At 34.9% G+C, this 20791-nt stretch overlaps 1 protein-coding gene across 9 annotated transcripts in view; it reads left to right on the top strand.

The window, feature by feature from the left end:
• cac (calcium voltage-gated channel subunit cacophony) overlaps window positions 1–20791 on the top strand; it is a 248158-nt gene that overhangs the window by 50391 nt on the left and 176976 nt on the right. For all 9 annotated transcript variants that reach the window (XM_083109913.1, XM_083109914.1, XM_083109912.1 and 6 more), the window contains exons 10-12: window positions 1023–1245; window positions 15219–15423; window positions 17190–17408. In XM_083109913.1, the coding sequence (XP_082966039.1) occupies window positions 1023–1245; window positions 15219–15423; window positions 17190–17408 (647 nt within the window). The remainder of the gene's footprint in view (window positions 1–1022; window positions 1246–15218; window positions 15424–17189; window positions 17409–20791) is intronic.

Raw genomic sequence — 20791 nt, 5'->3', positions numbered from 1 at the left:
CTGTAATTGGCGTGCCAATGAGCATCTTTCAGATTTGATTCAAGACCTGATGTGTTTGTTTGTATATCTTCATAGGTATTGACTTTTCAGGATATGTTATACGTAAATGTGAATATAATATACCTGTAGCATCATGTACAGCAGTGAGTAAGGTAAGTTTATTTTATCTATTTATTTTAGAAGATGATAGCTTGTATGTGGTAGTAGAATGTAGAGGAAGGTGGTAAGTAAGATGTAGACAGAGTTACCTTGCTTGATAAACAACCCACAATTAGTTAGATAATGCATTTTCATCAAATTCGAACCATCTGGGTTGGGGTCATTTCCTTGTTAGAGCACGAATTACTTCTTCAAAACGTCATGAAAAATAAGTAACTTCAAAACTAGAGCTTGCAAACCAGCACATTCAGAGCAATTTGAAGCATTTCCTTTATTGCTCTCGACGTAACTATAGATTTGCTACAGCGATAGATTTGCTACAGCGATTTTCGTCACAAATCTTTTTCACCAATTGCACCTGTTTTTGACATTCACAGATCCACGATCTTTTCAATTTTCGTAAGTCTGATCTCTTACTACAGTCTCAACTGATTTATAATTTCCTCTATAGATATCAAATCAACATCACATTCAGCTGTAACAAATTTCTTTCATTGTAATCTAATATTCCTAGATTCAATTCCCAAGTGAATCCAATTTGCAGAGGTTGAGATTCTACCTTAACTGTACGTCCTGACCTGATTAGTCTTTGAATACAGAAACAAACTTTTCTTCAAGTTTCAAACAAGATTTAAGTAGTTCTGCAGCTGAAGAAGCTTAATGAACATAGAGCATCTTCTTCACTTTTTCATACAAACTTCAATCCCAGCTTTGCCAAGTTCCAAACATACTATATGGAAATCCTAGCACATGGAATTGAAACTTAAGGACATAAAGTAACATTAATCCTTTAACATTTATTTTAGAGAGCAAATCAACATGCTGGTTTATATTTCAACAATTAATTTCCATTTTTATTTCAGACTATGCAGAATTTGTTTTCCTGGGTCTTTTCATGATGGAAATGTTCATTAAAATGTATGCCCTGGGGCCAAGAATATACTTCGAATCCTCCTTCAATCGTTTTGACTGTGTTGTTATTAGTGGCTCTATTTTTGAAGTAGTGTGGTCAGCACTTAAATCAGGGTCATTTGGACTTTCAGTTCTTCGTGCTCTGCGTTTGCTCAGGATATTTAAAGTTACAAAGTAAGTTAATTTCAGGAAAGAAAAGCGAAGAGTGAGTATGCGATTGTGTGTGCATGAATGTGTTTTCAAGCTGATCGCAGTATGGAGCATCTTGTATGAAGAAAGGTGAAGTATAGGTTCAGGATGTTCCCATCAAGCAGCCGTCGCACGTCCTGATTTTGAAAAATTCCTAACCCCACCCCCACCCCCTCCCTGAAGTGCTATTTTTTAAAAGAATAAGGGTCGTGCATCGTGTACCATCACGTTTTAAGGACCCGAAGTGATACGTTTCTCTCCGTGAGGCCGTGACAGAAGTGGAAGGATATTGCTACCAGAAAACATGAAGCATTGCAAGACTTACATCAAGTGGACAAATTCATTCCCAGAACCTGTTTCTAAGTTACTTTAATTGTATGCAAAAAATTTACACTAAGATATATCTAGACATAGGTAGAGTGCAAGTACACAATTTATGTTTACTTTAGTTACAAAAGCTTTGGCACTTGACAAAGGGAGAAATATGTAGATTCTTTACGTAGTGCTCTTAAAGTGATAATTTTATGGTAAATATTTAGAGGAACATATTTTTGGTAAATAAAAAAAGCAACATTTCGGTACAAAAGCAGAGTCAATTTCGGGTTTAAAAGTGATAAATAAAATAAAATGTCTGTGTTATAGCACCGAAAAATCAGATCAAAAGCAGCATATAAAATAGCATTTTATTTTTAAAATTGTGAATATAATCCTAATTTGATTTAAAAACTACACTTATTACACAAATTAAACACATCCCTTCAAATAGTATATTTATGTAGTTCCCAGAATATTAAGTGTATTCCTGTATAAAGGAGTCCATTTCTGTTTCTCAAATATTTACAGCAGAATTAATCAATTTTCCGTGAATTGCATAACTCACAGGATAATTAAAACTTCAGAAAGTGTCACATCTGTAAATAAACATTTTGTGTTTAAGAGTCTATTTCACATTTTACAATGCATTTCACATCATTTCGGGACAAAACAGGATAGTAAAATGCACCCCACACCTTTCAGAAACATGAAAAATTAACATTACAATGCGTTATTTCACATTTCGTGTTTTCGTCAATAACAAAATATGCATGCCTCGATATGTGAATGTCCTGTCGTAAATGTAAATATTTTTTTCAGATATGGTTAACAGCACATTTCTCAGGCCATGAAGGTGATACATGTATTTATTTTTAAAACAAACACAATAATTTATCCAAATGTAAGTAATCCATGCATAAAAGGAATGGAAATTAATTCACTTAGAAAAAATTATAACAAACTCTGTGATTAAAATAACCAGGGAGTATTAGTGTTTTCAAGATGCATTTTTTTATTTTACAATGTTGCTCATACAGTAAATAAAACAACATGAATTAACTTCTTTACTTGCCCTAGAGTGCTCTCCATATTTACAGCACTGTATTTCAGGAGGGAAAATGAACTTTTCCTTAAAATTTTAGAACCAAATGTGTCAGTGATCTTTAAAAATCTTTAAAATTATCATACAAAAACATACATATAAGAATTTCTAACTTTCCTTCATTATAAAAATATACGAGGACTAATGTCTAGACATATATGTGTTGGGGGGGGGAGGCAAAAGAAACTGGAATCGTTCTCTGGTGGGCAGGCTCATTGTAGTACATGTTTCCGCTGCTAGATGTCTGCATCAGTCTGTCAAGTGGCGTCGATGAGTGAAGTCATGGTGCCACATAGCAAATTTTTTTTGTCAAGCACCTCTCGCATGTTCGTCGATTTTTGTGATGACTGAAAAGTTTGAACAACGTGAGGTTGTGAAATTCTGTTTTCTGTTGGGGATAAGAGCATGGGAGACCATTGTAATGCTTACAAGGAAGCTGCTTTGGGGAAGACACAAGTTTACGAGTGGCTTTCCTGCTTCAGGAATGGTGAATTGTCACTTGCAGATCAACCTCGGTCAGGGTGACATATCAAGATGATGCCAATTTCTTTTTTATATGCAGAGGGCATTGTTTACTCAGAATTTGTTCCTAATGGGCAACTGTTAACCAGGCGTTTTACCTACAAGTTCTGAAACGTTTGCTTGACACGATGAGATGAAAGTGCCCCGAGTTGTAGCAATGTGGGGAAGGGTGGCTTCACCACAACAATGTGCCAGCACACAAAGCCTTGAGTTCGACACAATTTTTAACCAAAAACAGCATGACCCAACTTATCCACCTGCCATATTCACCCGATCTCACTCCATGAGACTTATTTTTGTTACCCCGAATGAAAAAAGTCTTCAAAGAAAAAGTTTTGCAGTCTTGGAAGAGGTGAAGAAGAAAACCGACGGAGGCATTTACAGGCATCTCTTTGCAAAAGTTTCAGGACTGCCTCGAAAAGTGGAAACACTTTTAGACCAGTGCATTGCATCAAATGGACAGTACTTTGAAAGAGATTAAATTTGTAACACCTAATAAATTCACAATTTTGTATTACAAAATTCCAGTTTCTTTTGGATTCCCCCACATACCTTTTAAATATTTCAAACCCAGCTGGATTCTTTATGAGAAACACGAAAGGATTAAAGGTTCATGCATTAAAACAAGTCAAGACTTTAAGATGAGTTTTATATATATATTCACTTGAATATGTGTTAGTAGTATATTGACATTGAACAACAGGCCTGAAAACAACAATAAGCAGTTAAAAAAATCTATTTAGTTTTTATTCTCAATTTCACATTTACCTTGCATTGTAAACTAAATTTCCTTGATATGATTGTAAATCAAATCTAATCTCTTTTGGTGTAATTCACACTACAGTCATAATAAGCTCAAAATTATTACAAAATTCCTACTTTTTCGCAAAAAATGTAATTTGCGCTGAGCAGATGTGTAAAACATATTATGCTCGGTACAAGTGCAAGGAAATTCAGGCACCATGTTATATCTTGAATATGGTCTAAACAGTGTTTTTTTCCTTGGGAAAATGGTTCCAGTACTCTTGAAGTTGGTATGTTATTGTGTCCATTACAAGAACTACTGCTGAAAAATTGTAGAATGCTCAATGAATGATTGTGCAACCATGTAGTCACACACAAACATATATACAAACATATACATGCATATATTTCTTTCATTAAAAGAAAGTATATGTTATTTAGTTTCATTGCCACACACAAAAAACTGCTGGCATGGCATACTGTTGAGTACCACCAGGAAAAGAAAGCACTGGATGTAGGTAACTTTAAATTATTACCTAGGTAATTACATCATAGATTCTAAGCGATATTCATTGTTGCACTTGTGTACTGCTGTGTACAATACAGTGTACAGATTACAAGTTAAAAATAGTACACATGAAATTCAATGTCTTGGTTTATGTTGTTTTGAAATTATAATAATGCATAGAGTTCTATTGTACACTGTTCAGAAGAAGTGGCGCAGGAAAGTTATTCATTTGGGTGGGGCGGGGGTACAAAATTCTGCCTCCCATATATATATGTGTGGCGTGCGTGTGTGTGTACACCACATACTACTTCACAGGTACCTACCTATACCTAGGTATAATGTGAAGGCTTGGTAAATATTCCATTTTAGAACAACACACATGAATTTCCTGTTTGTTTTTTATGCAAAATTTGCATAAATAATTTTATTACTTTGTATTTATTAGAATTTATGGTTATTTTAAAAACAAATTTTAATACCAGATAACAATTCTGAAACATATAAAGCTCTGGACCTTGTTCTGGCCTCATTTTGAATTTAACGGAACGGAAAATCAGGAGTTTGATATATGAAAATTGCGAACAAAGATAAATCTATTCATTACAATGCAGGGTGAGATTAAAGAAGGTGAGTAGGATTCCCACCCTCCTCTATCTTGAGCTATCCCAACCAGGAATAATCATCTCCCACCCACTGGACATAGAAACCATAGTATTGCACATGTCATATTTATATAGTTCCACTCCACTTCAGTTTATTGTACATATAAAAATATTTTTAAACAATTTATATAACAGATGTGCATTACATCCAATGCATTTTAGAAGCCGGTAATTTCTCAGACATCTAAAGGGCGTTATATTGAAAAAAAAATAATAATACTGAGTTGAAATGGTTCCCGATCAACTCATAAGATGTCTAACTTTGGAATATCATTTGACAAAGCATTTATATGTAATATAATTAGCTGTACCTAATGACGCTCTTCAAGCACTGAAATAATATCATTCAGTTCATATCTTAGAACAAGCAAGAAAAAGTTTTTTTTTTCTTTTCAATCTTTGGTGGACAATATGAAGAGCCAGCCAACATTTCTTTTTGTATGTAGTGGTATTAAATGCAGATGATACATGCGTGTTTAGGTTAATTCATTGCTTATGTGAAAAGGTGAACTTTAATTTAATGTAAGCAAGAGCATGTGCGCATCACAGTTAGAGATTTTCCCATGTAAAAAGAAAATCCAAAACATATTCCCACCTCGTGGTTCACGTAGCGTGCTACAATGCCAGAGGTCCCAGGTTCGAATCCAGGCCTTGGCATGTGTGTTATTTGTGAGTGTCCCTTCATCAATTTCATCCTATCAGCAGTCATTCTCATCTTTGCTATTAGCCAAAAGTGGCAGAAATGTGAAGTAAAATAAAACAAATCAATCAATCAAACATTCCCATCTCACTCAAAGACCTTGAGAATCTAATCTAAAATCTACCAATATCTACAGCTGAATGTGCAAGCAGGTTGGTTCAATGAAGTAAACTCAACCTTAACTGATTAGAGGAATCATTTAGAAGGTTTAAAGCTACTTTTCCTTTCTGTAGACCCCCGTTGCATTCCTTTTACCCAGAAAGAAAATGCAAGAAATTAGATCTAGTCTAAGCATAGGTCGTCCCCCTCTGATAAAATCACAAATTGCACCATGTTTCTTTTTTCACCTAGGAATGATATTGCGATGAGGCAAGTCAAGAACTGTCACATCCTCATCTCGTCTCCTGTGTAGTAAGGTCCTTTTCGTTCTTCTTTCTGCTTATTTTTGTTTCAGTTTTCACTCAGAAGTTATTGACCCACGAAATGTTTAATATAAGCAACATGCACATTGAGTGTCCACTCAGTTCCACAACATACAATATATGTCATAAAAGCAAAAACTTTTTTTAATAACGTTTTTTCTCATTTGCATCTTGTTTCGACCATCAAAATACGGAATTTTATCCTGAATAGATGAAACCGGGCAGCACAGGCTCGTAATTGTCACTAATGGATTAATTGTGGAATTACAGTAAACAAAATATAATATTTATTTGAAAAATCAATAAGATATACGCTTGGTATGTCTTGATAAGACACATAATAATTTAAATTTATTTTGAACAATTTCTTCAAATATGATAGCAGAGTTTCGAACTAGATTGTCTCGCTTTGATTTTGCAGATATTTATTTCAGTCTTGTCTCAGAGTTTGAGAGGAAACAAGAGACTTTTCTTGTCTCAGTACCATCTCTATTTTTGAAAAATCTCGTAATACTTAGGTTTAAGTGTAGTTTTCCCAACACCCTCTTACAAAGTTATGAAAATTATGGGTATTTGGTTAAGGATAATTCCATTAGAAAAATTCAAAAGAAAAGAAATCCAGTCATATTCCCATCTAATGAAGAAGATTTGTATCTTCTTTTAACAGTAGCACCTTGCACCTAAAAAAATTATCTAAGGGGGTACAGAGACTACAATACAGGGATTGAAGGATTTAAGGGGTACAGTACCCCTTCAAAAAATTGGGGGTACAGTGTACCCCCATACCACCCCCCCCCCCAAAAAAAATCTGTTCCTGCGCCACTGTTTAGAAGTGATGTATGTGTATATTGAAGAGTAAGGGACAAAGATGCAAGCAAGCAGAGTAGAATATAGTTTCACACATTAGCCCAGCTTACACCTATTTTTTTTCATCAAATTAGAAGAATTTGCACACAAAGAAAGAGATAAAAGCTAGTCCTTGCACATTACAACATGCTCTGAAGGCTTATGGAGGTGATGTGAGCAGCACAATGCTCTGGTCATCTTTACACCCTAGGCTTGCTCCCAGTTACCCATTTATTAGAGGCTGGATGAACCTCAGAACACTACATGCAGAGAGACAACAATAATAAATTATTCCTGCATCTCACCAACAAGAAAAGATAATTCAAACTTGGGAAAATGTTATGGTAACAAGTACATTACAGTTTCATGTTGAAATATTTGTTTCTCTTTTTGTACTTAATTTTTCATCATATGAAAATATGGCAGGAGAAGGGGACTTTCTACATCTACAGTGAGCATTACACTGTTGTGTAATTTCACATATCTTTATTAAAAATGTGTCATTTCATCTAAACACTATGTTGTTTAAATTTTGGGATCGTTATTTAAGGCTATGACAGCCTTTGGCCACTCGCTTACTAAGCGAGAGGAACATAACAAGGGGAAGGGATATACAGCTCTGAAGAGCATCATCAACACTCCAACAAGTAAGGTGGCTAACCCCGTGAAATAAGAACACACACACAATTATTTAAGCATTTCACTTGACTGAACAGGCGGGGTAAGGAAGAGTCATAGGAATGTTCGTTACCTGTAGCACTGTTGGAAGGTCTTGTCCTTGGCGGTCCTGGCTTCGATGGGGTCCTAACCTGTAACAAAACGCAACTAGGGAGCGTAACTCTGTTTCTCCCAAAACTGCCCTAACGTAATCCCAATTTCTAAACGATTACTTTCGCTTGTAATTCTCCCCTTTCCTTTTCACTTCTACTATTTAGGAGCTAATTTGCGAAGACTTATTCGATGTAAAATAAATAGCAATTCAGCACGACTCTGGAGCTCACTAGCAATTACTGTATTCGCTGAAAATCTAAAGGCAACTAAGAACGAGCTTTTCTCACACGGACTATTTATTTGGAATTTGAACATTCGATCGGTAAATCCGTTGACTTGAGCACGTCCTTTGCCAACCGTGCTTTCTGAGGATAATGCTGATTTACCGATTTTCCTATTCTTCCGGTGTAGTGCTATATCACCGGAATTTTGCAACTCCACTGAAGCCGCTGGCAAGATTTGCTTTTAAGAAGCTCTTTTCCAGTTCTTCACCGGAACCCCTTTTTATGACGTGATTAGCTTATTAATTTATGATGCTCGTAGTCATATATAAAAAACAAATCCATCAAGGTCAGTCTAAAAATTCGAAGCACAAAACAAGGTATGTGCTGTGATTTTGTCATTTTCAATTCTTGCTTCCAGTGAGTCTGAGTCCCAGATTAGTATTAATATAACTACAAATTGATAGATCATTTATTACTGTAGCTGAAAATAAGTGTTAAGCCCTTTCACAATAAGATCTTCCAACTAAATAATTAATCGAAAACTGAATTATTCCTCAGTGTAGTCCTATTATAACTTGGCTTGTATGTAATCCTCAAAATTGAAATACTCACATCCCCACTTACTAGTTGTGTGTGTACATATTTTCAAACAAATCTAACAAATTAAGTTATCCCGTATCATCTTTAGCCATTCCATTTGCAGAATTCATGTTCAGACATATTCATTTGGATAAGCAGTATTAAAATAATTCCATGGTGCAATGTTCTTTTGAGAGCCAAGGGTGATCCTTGGTCAACAAATTGGCTTTCAAGACCAGAGTTGATACTATTGATTTCAAATTCTCCCCAGTTGTTCTCATGATTCTGGGTCAACATGGAAATTTTGGAGTTCCTACTGGAACCACTTACACTAAAAGCAAGAGTGCTAACCATGTGGTATCTTCTCCACACCACTGGCACATTTATGGGATGATAACTCCAAAAAAAAACCTTAGTTTTGTGCCTATTTTCTACTCTGCTTACTTGCAAGTTTAGTAGCATGGTGTTACAAATGAGATAATAGCATAGAATATAAAATTGTGAAAGGTATGAATTCAAAATTACACTGTCAGTGCGAGTATTTTTAGATATAGTGCAAATTTATATTTATGGTAAAATACATGCTCCCTCTTATAAATTAAATTATTTTTGTGTGCCAAAGAGTAAATGACTAAGTAAGCATATTTATAATCATAATTAATTTAGAATCTTATTGGATAATGCATATAATGACAACAGCATTCAGGTATGGAACTCAATACATATCTATTAGAGATTTTTCTTTGTGATAAAATTTAGAATGTGCATGGAATTTTATGAAGGAGAGAGAATAATCAACATGACAAAAATTTAACACCAGTTTAGAATTTCAGAGATAGGAATTTTGATTTTAAAAAAACTTTTTTTTTTTTGTTCATGCATTTAAAAATTAATTTTATTTCAATGTAATCTCTTTGAAAAGTCTGTTTTTCTTAAACCACACCCATACAACATTTTTTGACAGCATAATTAAACTCTTCTGTACTTCAATGGTACTAAATCAAAATTTGTTATTCATTGTTTATTAGAAACTTCTTTTTCACTTTAAAATTTTGCCTATCTATTATGTAAAATTTCTGGTATATTGTACATGACTTGAAGGAAAAGTAAATTGAAAAATTCCTCCCTGGATAAAAATCTATGCACAAACCTACAATTTGTGTGTTGTGCCATCTTCATTGAAATCCATGTTTTGAATATTGAAGTGATTTCATACATTGTTTTGTGATGTGATGTAATTTCACTACATTGTGAAGATTAATGTATATTGCATAGTACTGTGATATTTGTCTGTAGTTGTTGGAAAGTGAACAGTAAAATCTGGAGCTGATTACACAAACAACTATGTAATATGTTGGTGAAGAAACAGTTGATATCAGAAACATTATGGCCTCACAGCTAAGGAGAGAATCTGGATTAAACTTGCAAACAAATTTGTAATTTTCTCTCAGATTTTGACAATTTCAGATCAGAGTACCCTGGAGGAAGCATTATACGTATATAGTAGTGGTGCTGATTTGATGACCATATTATGTGCGGTTGAAGACTCCTTTTGTTCACCAGTACATTATGTAACAACTAATCCTGGTCCTCAGGTCTGTAGTAGAAGCAGGTGAAATAGTGTTTCCAATAAGGGATGATGAAAAATCACAACAAAAATGTTCAATGATTCTATAAGCACTTCGAGTTTATTGGTGGTGATGTACACCACCAAAGAATGTGTGCAAATGTAGTGAGAATATTTATAGTGTTAATTTTCTTAATAATAATTTACTTTAATTACTATTTCTGCTAGTATCTACAGATAAATTTAGTGCTTTCAGTGGGCTATGTATTGTTAGACTTTGATTTATTTGATATGTACATGAAGTTACTTTCTGTGAATGTAACTTTAGGGCATGTCCATATCAAACTCACAATGAACAGAGATGATTTGACACTCATATAATAACATTTACTATTTGGATGCTATAAAACATTAATCAATTCTACATTCAAGTAAATATATATTCAAATTCTATGCTATTTTTTATTATGTAAGTTGAAGACTATCTGTAATATCTACAAGAGTAACATGGATGTGCCCTTTATATAGTTAAGTTTTTAACAGAAACTTCATAATTTTTTTAAAAAAAAGTTGCTATTCTTATTCATTATAGTACTCTTTTTTTTATAATAATCAGATTTTTTTAGTAAAAATAGACAATATAATGGCCTGTTACAAGGGATTTTTTTAAAAAATTAATATTAACCAGTGACATGCTCATGAAGAGGGGCATGTATATATATATATGTATTCAGCTTCATAAAAAACAAGTAGTCACTCCCCTCCACAGATTCCCTCCACGCTATTGTAGAAGAGGTACATAACCTATTCTGGTAGCACATTTAAACAAAGTGTTTCATTGCTCTTAGTGAAAATTAATACTGTATTGGATATTTATTTTCTCTTGAAGCAGGCTACTAGTATGGCAGACTTTAAAAAATCAAGAGAAGAGCAATTCTAAGCACTTCAGAATTGTTTTTAGAATAAAGAAGTAACAATCTGTATTTTAATTTTGAAGTAATTGCATAAGAAATATCACCAGATCAATAACAATAGACTTTTTTAGTGGTCGTCAGTTTCACGATCTTAACATTTGTGATCAGGTATTATGAATATGTATTTCATGTATCTACTGTCAACATCAACTGTATAGTTCTTTCATTTTTTACTTTCCTGAACATAGCATTCTTTCGTATGGTCAATTTTATTGATGTTCTCTTTCCTAAAATTCTAGAAATAATATTTTTGAACATTATTTTATTTCTCTTTTAACACCTTGTCTTTTAACTTTGTTTCTCATATCATTTACAACACTTCTGTATTTGTTTTCCTCAATGATTCTTCTTTGTTGTACATAAGTTTATGCACAATATAAAACATGTTTATAAAACTAGTTGGAATTATAACTTCAGAAACTATTTTCCCAGTTTTCAATGGTTCCACAGTAAGATTGTTCCATCTAATTCCTTTTTTATCAGATTTTGAAGTATCTGATTTTCTGACACATTGTAACTGTACATACATGAACACATACCTTTCCATAACATTTATTTAAAGAGAAAATTGTATTTTCACATTTAACTGGATTCAGTTTCCTACATAGTTTTGTGTCTGCAAAGCATATTCCTGAATAATGTAATATGATGATAAATGTGCATTTGCATTTGGATGTAAACTGAAATATTCATAGTTTGATAATACATTTTCTGAAGTGCTACTTGCTTTTCTGATGTTTGCTTTGCTTTTAGTTTTATGTATTAAGAATTAATTAGATTACTGTATTTGGCATGCCCTATTTCTATTAAACGTACAAGGTGTCTCAAAACCAATGGATATCAGTAATTTTGAAATACAAACAAACTGCAACACAAGTGTGTTCAAATTTTTAAAGTTTTCCCTCGTAACTACTTCCAACCCATGTAAATGCCACATTTTCTGATTATTCGTATCAATGTCTTGATTTCTTTAACGCACTAATTTGTTTTCATGATAAAATTGCTCCTGTTCTTGATTGTTTTACAAAGTTTCCATTTCCAAATTGTTGCTTCAGTTAAGCTAATCTTTGCAAGTTCTAGTTAGTGCATATTTAGAAATATGTGTGTTTCAAAGTTTATTTATCAACTTAAGATAAAAATACAAGTTTTGTCTTCCCTCAAATAACAGAAACCTTCACAGGCTCTGTCTTTCAATTCTATTGTTTGTATTTGATTTTTGATCAGTGACATGCAACCTTTCATAATAAGTTATTGTTATTTCAATGGGAATTGGTCTGCTTGAACTAGGTTTATACTCAAACTTATAAAGCTCACTTATTATCTTCATACATAAAAAAAAAGGATGGAACCCCCGAATATGCCCAGCCTCCACCCACATACATTCAGGTGTATGTGCTGATGCCCTGGTGTCTGAATATTTAAATCCGGGGTGTCAGTTCCGCGAAAGATTATACGGTTCCCCCATTATCTTTTTGCCCTTTATTGTTTATAATTATTACACACATAAACATAAAAAAGAGAGAAAGATACCAACCCATTTCTTGAGTTTCAGAAACAGGTTGGTGTACAATACTTTATGTTATGTTATTAGGTATTAGGTGTAGATAGTGTAGGTAGTACAGGAATGAAATAATTTCTGTGCATTGGTGGGTGTTGGCATTTATATTACATATTTTTTTTCTTTTTGTGATTTTTTTCTAATGTTTTTAATATTTACTTACTTATTTTAGTACTGGCATGGCTTCAGTACTAGGTTAGATAGGGGATATGTGGGTTTAATAGGATGCGAAGATCGGAGAGGATTGATCTGCAGTCTCCTTCTACACACACTCTCTTCTTCCAATAGATTGCAATTTTTACACCCTGGTAAATTCAACATTGCAGGCCAATGAAGCGTTGATGCCTGGATAATCCTCTCTGCAGTTTATGTTGTGTTCTCATGTGTGTTTGTTTCTTCATCTTATCATCATCCCCATCATCACGATTAGCCAAAAGTGGCAGAAATGAGATATTAAATAAACTAAATCAATCAAGATTGCTATTCTTGCAAGATGATTCATTATTAACGTAAATTGTGCATCTTTGTAAATTGAGTCTAATTTCATTGCAATGTGTTCTGTCACATTTTTTTCTGTTATACATGCAAATTCTGTTCACACAAATGCATCAAATTACTTCTGAAACTTCAGAGCATCCTCTTGATGGTTTAGTGTTAATGTTATCACCTTATAATTAAATGGTCCTGGGTTTAATCCCAAGTAGAGGCACATTGCACAGTAGTTTGAATCCTACTTTAAACTGTAGGTCCAGTCCTGATTAGCCTATCTGAGCATCAAGTGGACATAAAGCAGACTTTTTGAAGCATCCTCCAATACTTTCACATTCATTATCCCAAATCATGGATAATGTAAGAATTGAACACATTCTGTTCTGTCATTGCAAAGTTAAACTTCATATAGAATTGAAACATTAATTCCTGAATATTTGATTTGTTTGATATGTGTGCTAGTACATATTTATCTTGAACTAACGTTTACCCTTATTTTTACCCATATACACAACCTTGTGTTTAACAAATGTGCTAATGAAATTTCTTCTTAAATTGTTTAAACATATTTGAGACACCATGTACTAGAATTTGCTCTGCTAGCATGCCCAGGATGGAGTCAATGAAGATTATTTCCTTTTATACAATTTTTGTCATAAAAATTCCAGGATTGGGTCTATACTTTAGAAACAGTTATGTTACACTTGTTCTGGTAGGTAGTATTCACTCTGAATAAGTGGTTTATCAAAATTCCACTAGGTGGCAGGGCGTCACATGCCAACATGCTGTTTGTGTCTTAAACAGTGGCATTTGTCATGTTCAAGCATTAACAGATGTGGAAGTTGGATAGCAAGTGAACATTGGAGCAAGACAGACTCCGAATAAAGGATGCTTCCCCAGCAGGCGTATGGTGACCAGGCCGTATCAAGAGACCACATGTTTGAATGACACAAGATGCTTTTTTAATCTCCATCACCTAGAAGAATTTCACAAAACTATTTTTATGGCCATGTATGGGCTGAACACACAGCCCATGACTGAATACTGGAATAACTGAAACAAACTCTTTTATGAAATATAGCCTTAATCCTGAACTTTTATGGCAAAGGTTGTAGTAAAATAAAGAAATGTATTAGGCCTTAGCGGATTTCACTTTGAACAGATACCAATATCTATTCTTATATTCTCAAACAATACCCTCTGGTAGTGATAGCAATGCTTGAACATTTTAAAAAATAATGTTTTTTTTATAATATTAAATAATATTTATGTAATCCTTTGCATGCCTCCCCAATGGCACAGTGGTACGTCATCACTGTGTACTCGATTCCCGGTGGAGGCACATAATGGTTTGGATCCCACGTAGGTCCAGTCCCGATTAGCCTTACTATGCAAAAGTGGACTTAAAACAACTCATGTAATCCTTTGCAATTAACTGACGCCAGTTTACTAGAGCCTTGCTTTAAAATATTCAAAGAATTACATAGGAATATTAAAATAGGTCTCATTTAATTATGAAATTCTTCTTTGACACAATACTGGTGCAAACTAAATGAAAATTTGAAATTTTGCATAATTTCCAGGATAATTTGACATCTTGACAGTGGCATGCTGCATTTTCAGAGACCTTGCAAGATACTCAGGAAAAGTACTGGTTGGTATCAGTGATTAAGTTTGAACTGATACCGATACTGCTGGTATAAACTGGTATCTGCCCATTAGTATCAGCTCTCTCACAGATTATTATGTATCAAAGGATAGGGGATGGGGAAATTAACCAACAAGCGAATATTTTCATTGACAAAATTCATGGACATGCTACTTGATGTAGTGACATTCATACACTTTTTTTCCTTGCATAGTTTTTATGAGCATTCTTAATTTGCAATTCAATAATTAGTTATTGCTGAAAAGCAAGATATTGATGTCATAGATTTGATTTCAAGTTATTTTTCAATGCTGTGTTTCTTTTCAGATATTGGTCATCTCTTCGCAACCTTGTGATCTCATTGTTGAATTCCATGCGTTCCATCATTTCTCTGTTGTTCCTACTCTTCTTGTTTATTCTCATCTTTGCCCTACTTGGGATGCAGCTCTTCGGTGGTGCCTTCAATTTTGAAGAAGGGACTCCTCCAACCAATTTTAATACTTTCCCCATTGCCTTGCTCACTGTGTTTCAAGTAAGTAGCTTACTGCAAAATGAAGTGTGCTCTTAGCATTGTACTCTACAAATTAGTGTTCCTTTGTGTGTGGGCGAAAATGTCTTGTTTAGATTGAGAAATGTTTGGGATTTTCCGACCCTGTGATCAAGCTATTATTTGCTCTAATATTGTTTAAAGGAAATACTGCTGGCTTAATTGAAAGCTTATTAAGATAATAATAATAAATATACACATTATTTCACTCTGAAGTGATGGGTTTCATATTCCTGAAACGAAAACTGTCATTTCCAAGAATTTTCTAAGATTTATATTACTGATATCGAGAAGTAAGCACTTTTAAGACACAACTTTTAAAAATTTCAATATCCCCCAAAAAAAGAAAGTCATTTCCTGAGGTTGGAAACAGGTTGATAAATATTTGTCCCAATCCTGATACAGGCATTTCCTTGTCCCACACACCCCAAGTGTTTTGAATTGCCAACATTGTTTATTTGTTTGTATTTGTATTTTCTTAGTATGTGGCAAACTGTTTGTAGAAGGGGATAAGCATAAGAATTCACAAATGTTTCACTTTAGCGTTTCATATTCTTAACTGTGTAATAGATATAGGCACAAAGCAAAATTTCGGTACAAAAACAGAAGCAATTTCAGGTCTAAAACTGTAAATAAAACAAAATGTCGCTGTTATAGCAGTAAAAAATTGGATCAAGAGAAATATATAAAATGACATTTTGGTTTTAAAATTTTGAATATAATTTAAATTTTTAAATTTAATTTTAAATTTGATTTAAAAAGTTACACAAAATAAACATATCCCTTCTAATAGCACATTTATGTAGTTACCAGAGTATTAAGTTTATTCTTGCATAAAGGGGTCTGTTTTTGCTTCTCAAATATGTACAGCGGAATTAATAAATTCTCCATGAATTGCATAACTCACATAATAATTCTGACTTCTGAAAGTGTCGCTCAGTAAATAAAACTTAAATTTCGTGTTTAAGCGTCTGTTTCACATTTTGCAGTTCATTTCGCATCATTTCGTGACAAAACAGGGTAGGAAAATGCAGCTCTCATCTTTCAGAAACATGAAAAATTAACATTACAATGAGTTATTTCACATTTCATGTTTTCGTCAAAAATGCATGTGCAAATTTTTCAGCAGTTGAAATTGTAATGCATGTAAGCCATATCTAAACTTCAGAGATATCAAGAAAATTATAATTTATTCAACGAAGCTCAAAGATAAACAAAATAGAGCACAAGATGATTTTCATGTGTGACTTTCTGCTGACTATGTATCATTTTTCCTTTTTAAATAACATTTGTCAAATTTTCAACTAACTTGTAGATGTTAGGGAAATCATCGTAGGAGTGAAAAAGGTCATGGAGAAAACAGGTAATTTTGTAAAATCATTCAAAAACTCTGAAAAGTCAAGAAAATTGAATGTGTTTTATGATTGCCAGGATCACAGACTGAAAAAACAAATGTCACATTTTTCCCAACAAGCTTCTGGATTGTAGATGTTTTGTGTAAAATTATTTTTAAAATTTATTTTTATACATTTTTGCCAGTGCTGAATAAACTTCACTCATTTTATTAGCATACAGAGTGAAGTTAAACATTGAAGACAACATCTAAATACTAGTAAAAAGACATGTAAAATAGCCTGGAAAGTTATTTGAAAATTCCCGGAAAGTTTCAGGGAAGTTAGTGGGAAAGTTGATTGTGTAAACAATCACTACAAGTTTGTTTCATTTCATTAATATGCTTTGTTATTTTCTAGATTCTTACTGGGGAAGATTGGAATGAAGTAATGTACCAAGGTATTGAGTCTCAAGGGGGCCACAAAAAGGGGATGGTGTATTCCTTATATTTCATCATTTTGGTGCTGTTTGGTAACTATACACTGCTGAATGTGTTCTTGGCCATTGCTGTTGATAACTTGGCGAATGCACAAGAATTGACGGCGGCGGAAGAGGAGCAGGAAGAAGAGAACAGAGAGGTACGTAATCGTTTATTTTCATTGATGGCATAGTGGTAATAATATAATATAATATGTAACCCGTGGATCTACAGCCCGTAAGACCCTCGGCCTATCTCCCGACTGCCAGTCTCCCTCCCACAATCCTACATAGAGGTGTGGAGATCTTCAACTGGTAAGGGGTTGACGTGGGGTCAGCACGTCGAAGCCCCAGCCATTATAGGAGATATCCATGACTGGATTACACTACTCACTCATTGCTCCCCAATTTCCTCACAATGGTGGGTTGCCACCAGTCCTATTCAGGCTGAAAACTCAGAGTTAATGGCAATGCCATGTCCTTATTATGAAAGGGTCTGGAGTTGGAGGTGGATGCACATAGTGATTCAGATCCGATTTTGAACTGTAGGTCCAGTCCCAATTTGTCTATCTGTGCACAAAGTGAACTTAAAACAAAAACTAAAAGTCATTCATTGGCAGAGGTAGAAGAGAATTTCTAACAATTGTGGAGTGTTTGTTGGGCAGGTCATGTAGCATGCATGGGAGAGGATTGAAATAATTATACAGGATGTCCAGATTGGAATACCCTAATTTGATATTCTTATAATGAAAACATGAGACCATTTCGTTTTGTATGCCAGATGCTGCATGGTAGTATAACTGTGAAAATTTTAAATTATCTAACACCAAAGGACCCAGCACCAAAATGTTCTACTTCCATATTAATTAACACTTACTACATAATTGTGATTGAACAAACATGTCACCATCCTGTCTTGCAATGTTTATCAAATTTCAAGGACGTGGTGTATTCAACCAAAGTGACAAAACGCTTTGTGAAAGGATTCAAGTTGCCATTGGGACAGTCACACCACACATGCTACAGGCAACCTGGCGGGAAATCGTGTATTGGCTGAACATCCTCCATGGAACTCATATGGCATGTAGAAATGTACTAAATGTACTAATTACTGCTTTGCTCACAGAAACTTTATGACTATGTACAAAGGTCAGTCATAAAGTCTTTATTATCATAGTGATAAACAAGACTGAAGCCAATGTTTGTGTTTCTGAGGTAAGTGCAATTCCCTCTAGTATCAGCCCAACAGAACTAGCCAACAACATAGCCCTGCAGAACGCTGCTGGAGCGTCGCTTCCAATATGGCACCCCCAGTGGAGACAGTGAAAGTTTGCGCAGTGATCCAAAGGAACATTTCTCTGGAACTGTTGCAGATGTGCCGGGCTGATCCTGATGACTTTTTTCATCGGCTGGTAACCATGGACGAGTGTTAGGTATATCACTACGACCCTGAGACAAAGCAATGAAGCAAATAGTGGACGCACACGGGGTCACCACCTCCAAAAAAGGGGAAGATGCAGAAGTCATTGGGAAAGGTGAGCGTTTTTTGGGACTGCCAGGCCGTGTTCCTCACAGATTATGCTCAGAAGGGTCAAACGATCACAGGAAGACACTACCAGGACCTCCTGACCAAGTTACGGGAGGCCATCAAATCAAAGTGCCAAGGAAAACTCTCCAAGGGTGTTTGTCTGCTCCATGACAACGCACCACCTCATTCTGCACCACCCACCCTATTCACCCAACTTAGCACCCAGTGACTTATTCTCTTCCCTCGCATGAAGAGCCTGCTGTGTGAAAGACGTTTCCAGGATGATTACGAGATGATTCCTGAGGTGGAGCAGTTCTTCGGCAGCCAAAGTGGGGACTTCTACAACCAGGGGCTCCCCCAGCTCATCCACCGCTGGGAGAAGTGCGTCGCTCTGTGTGGTGCATATGTAGAGAAGGACTAACCCCACCCCAGGCGTTCATGACACCAGCTAAATTTCATCACTACGATAATAAAGACTTTATGACCTACCCTCGTACATTTATCGATGTATAATTCATTTGGATATATCAAATATATCAGACAGTTGCCATTAGGGTGTTTCAATTCAGACACCCTGTAGCATCCTTGTTAGAAAACCTGATAAGAGACCTGTTACAAGGAGAAGACAAAAATGGAAAAATGTATCTGGTACACATTATAGAGAACAAGGCATACCTGTATAAGTGGCTCGCCAGTTCATGGTGAGTCATGTAGATTATGTTGCTAATACACTCCCACCATCTGCTTCACTGCAGAAGCAAGCAAGAAAGCTCCACATTGCAAGAATTCTTCACATGGTCCTTTTTCTATTTGCTTTTTGCACATTCACCACCATCTATCCTGAATTTGCACGTAAAGCTTTTCTATGTCATAAACCTCCTAGAAGCTCTGCAAACTAGAGATGAGTTGATGCTGATGTATCGGTATCAGCCGATTCCAGTGGTATCTGTATCGGAAAGTATCAATTGGCTTTTGTTTACTGTTACTAGCCAATACTTTTCTGACATTATGGTATTTCGTGGAGTCTGGGAAAATGCTATGCAACACTTTTGTGTAATCTTAATTATCCTGGAAATCATGCAAAGTTCAAAGTTTCCATTTATATGACACCAATATTGTTGCACATGATTACATAAGAGGTATTTAATATTTGGATTAAATTGCTGCATACTTTAAAGGGAAACTCCAATATATGGAATCTTATAATTGGAATGGAATACTCACTCGCTAATATTAATAAATATTTTGAACATCTTTTCATTGTTACTATTTTCAAGCATCAGTATCGAAACTGATGGGAATCAGAGGTGGATCCAGAAGTTACAGTTGGGAGGGGCAAATTTCAGTCGGATAGCTACCTCACCTTACTGACTATCAATTTTAACCTATACTTGCACTGTTTTGCATAAACGATATATAGTACTGTGGACAGGAACCAAGTAGACGCCTGACCCTGTGGCCGAGTGGTTAGCACATCGTGCTGTGACGCGAAGGGTCCCGGGTTCGAATCCCAGTCGGGCTTGGTTGTTTGTAAATGTCCATTCATCACTTTCATCATGTCATCACTCATCCCCATCTTCGCAAATTAGCCAAGAGGCACAAAACGCGAAGTAAAATAAACTAAATCAATCAATCAATCAATCAGGAACCAAGTAGACTTCCATGTTCCATTAGCGTATTGTTTTGCAAAAATAGGAGCCTGGCTGGAATAGTTGGTTAATGAGTTTTGTTTGTGCACTATATGCACAGATATATTGGGACTGGACTTGAAGTTGAATGCAAACAAGGACAAGCATCCACCGAGTATCGTTACCATTACGACCATTGGGGAGGTCCTAGATAGATGGTTTATGGTTATTATTGTACATATATCGTTTTTATAATTCCTCCCGTTGCCATGGTAAACTGAATGATCAAATTTAAGGATTAAAGAGAATATGAAAAGAAAACTATTCTTTCAAGGGGTCTCGGTTTCATCTCTTGAGGCACAGTGGCTTGGATCCAAATTTATATACT

The sequence above is a fragment of the Lepisma saccharinum genome, chromosome 23 (genome assembly GCF_977018435.1).
Source record: "Lepisma saccharinum chromosome 23, izLepSacc3.1, whole genome shotgun sequence".
Taxonomy (NCBI): Eukaryota; Metazoa; Arthropoda; class Insecta; order Zygentoma; family Lepismatidae; genus Lepisma; species Lepisma saccharinum.
Note: the sequence above shows the minus strand (reverse complement) of the source record. Positions and strands in the feature narration are given on the sequence as shown.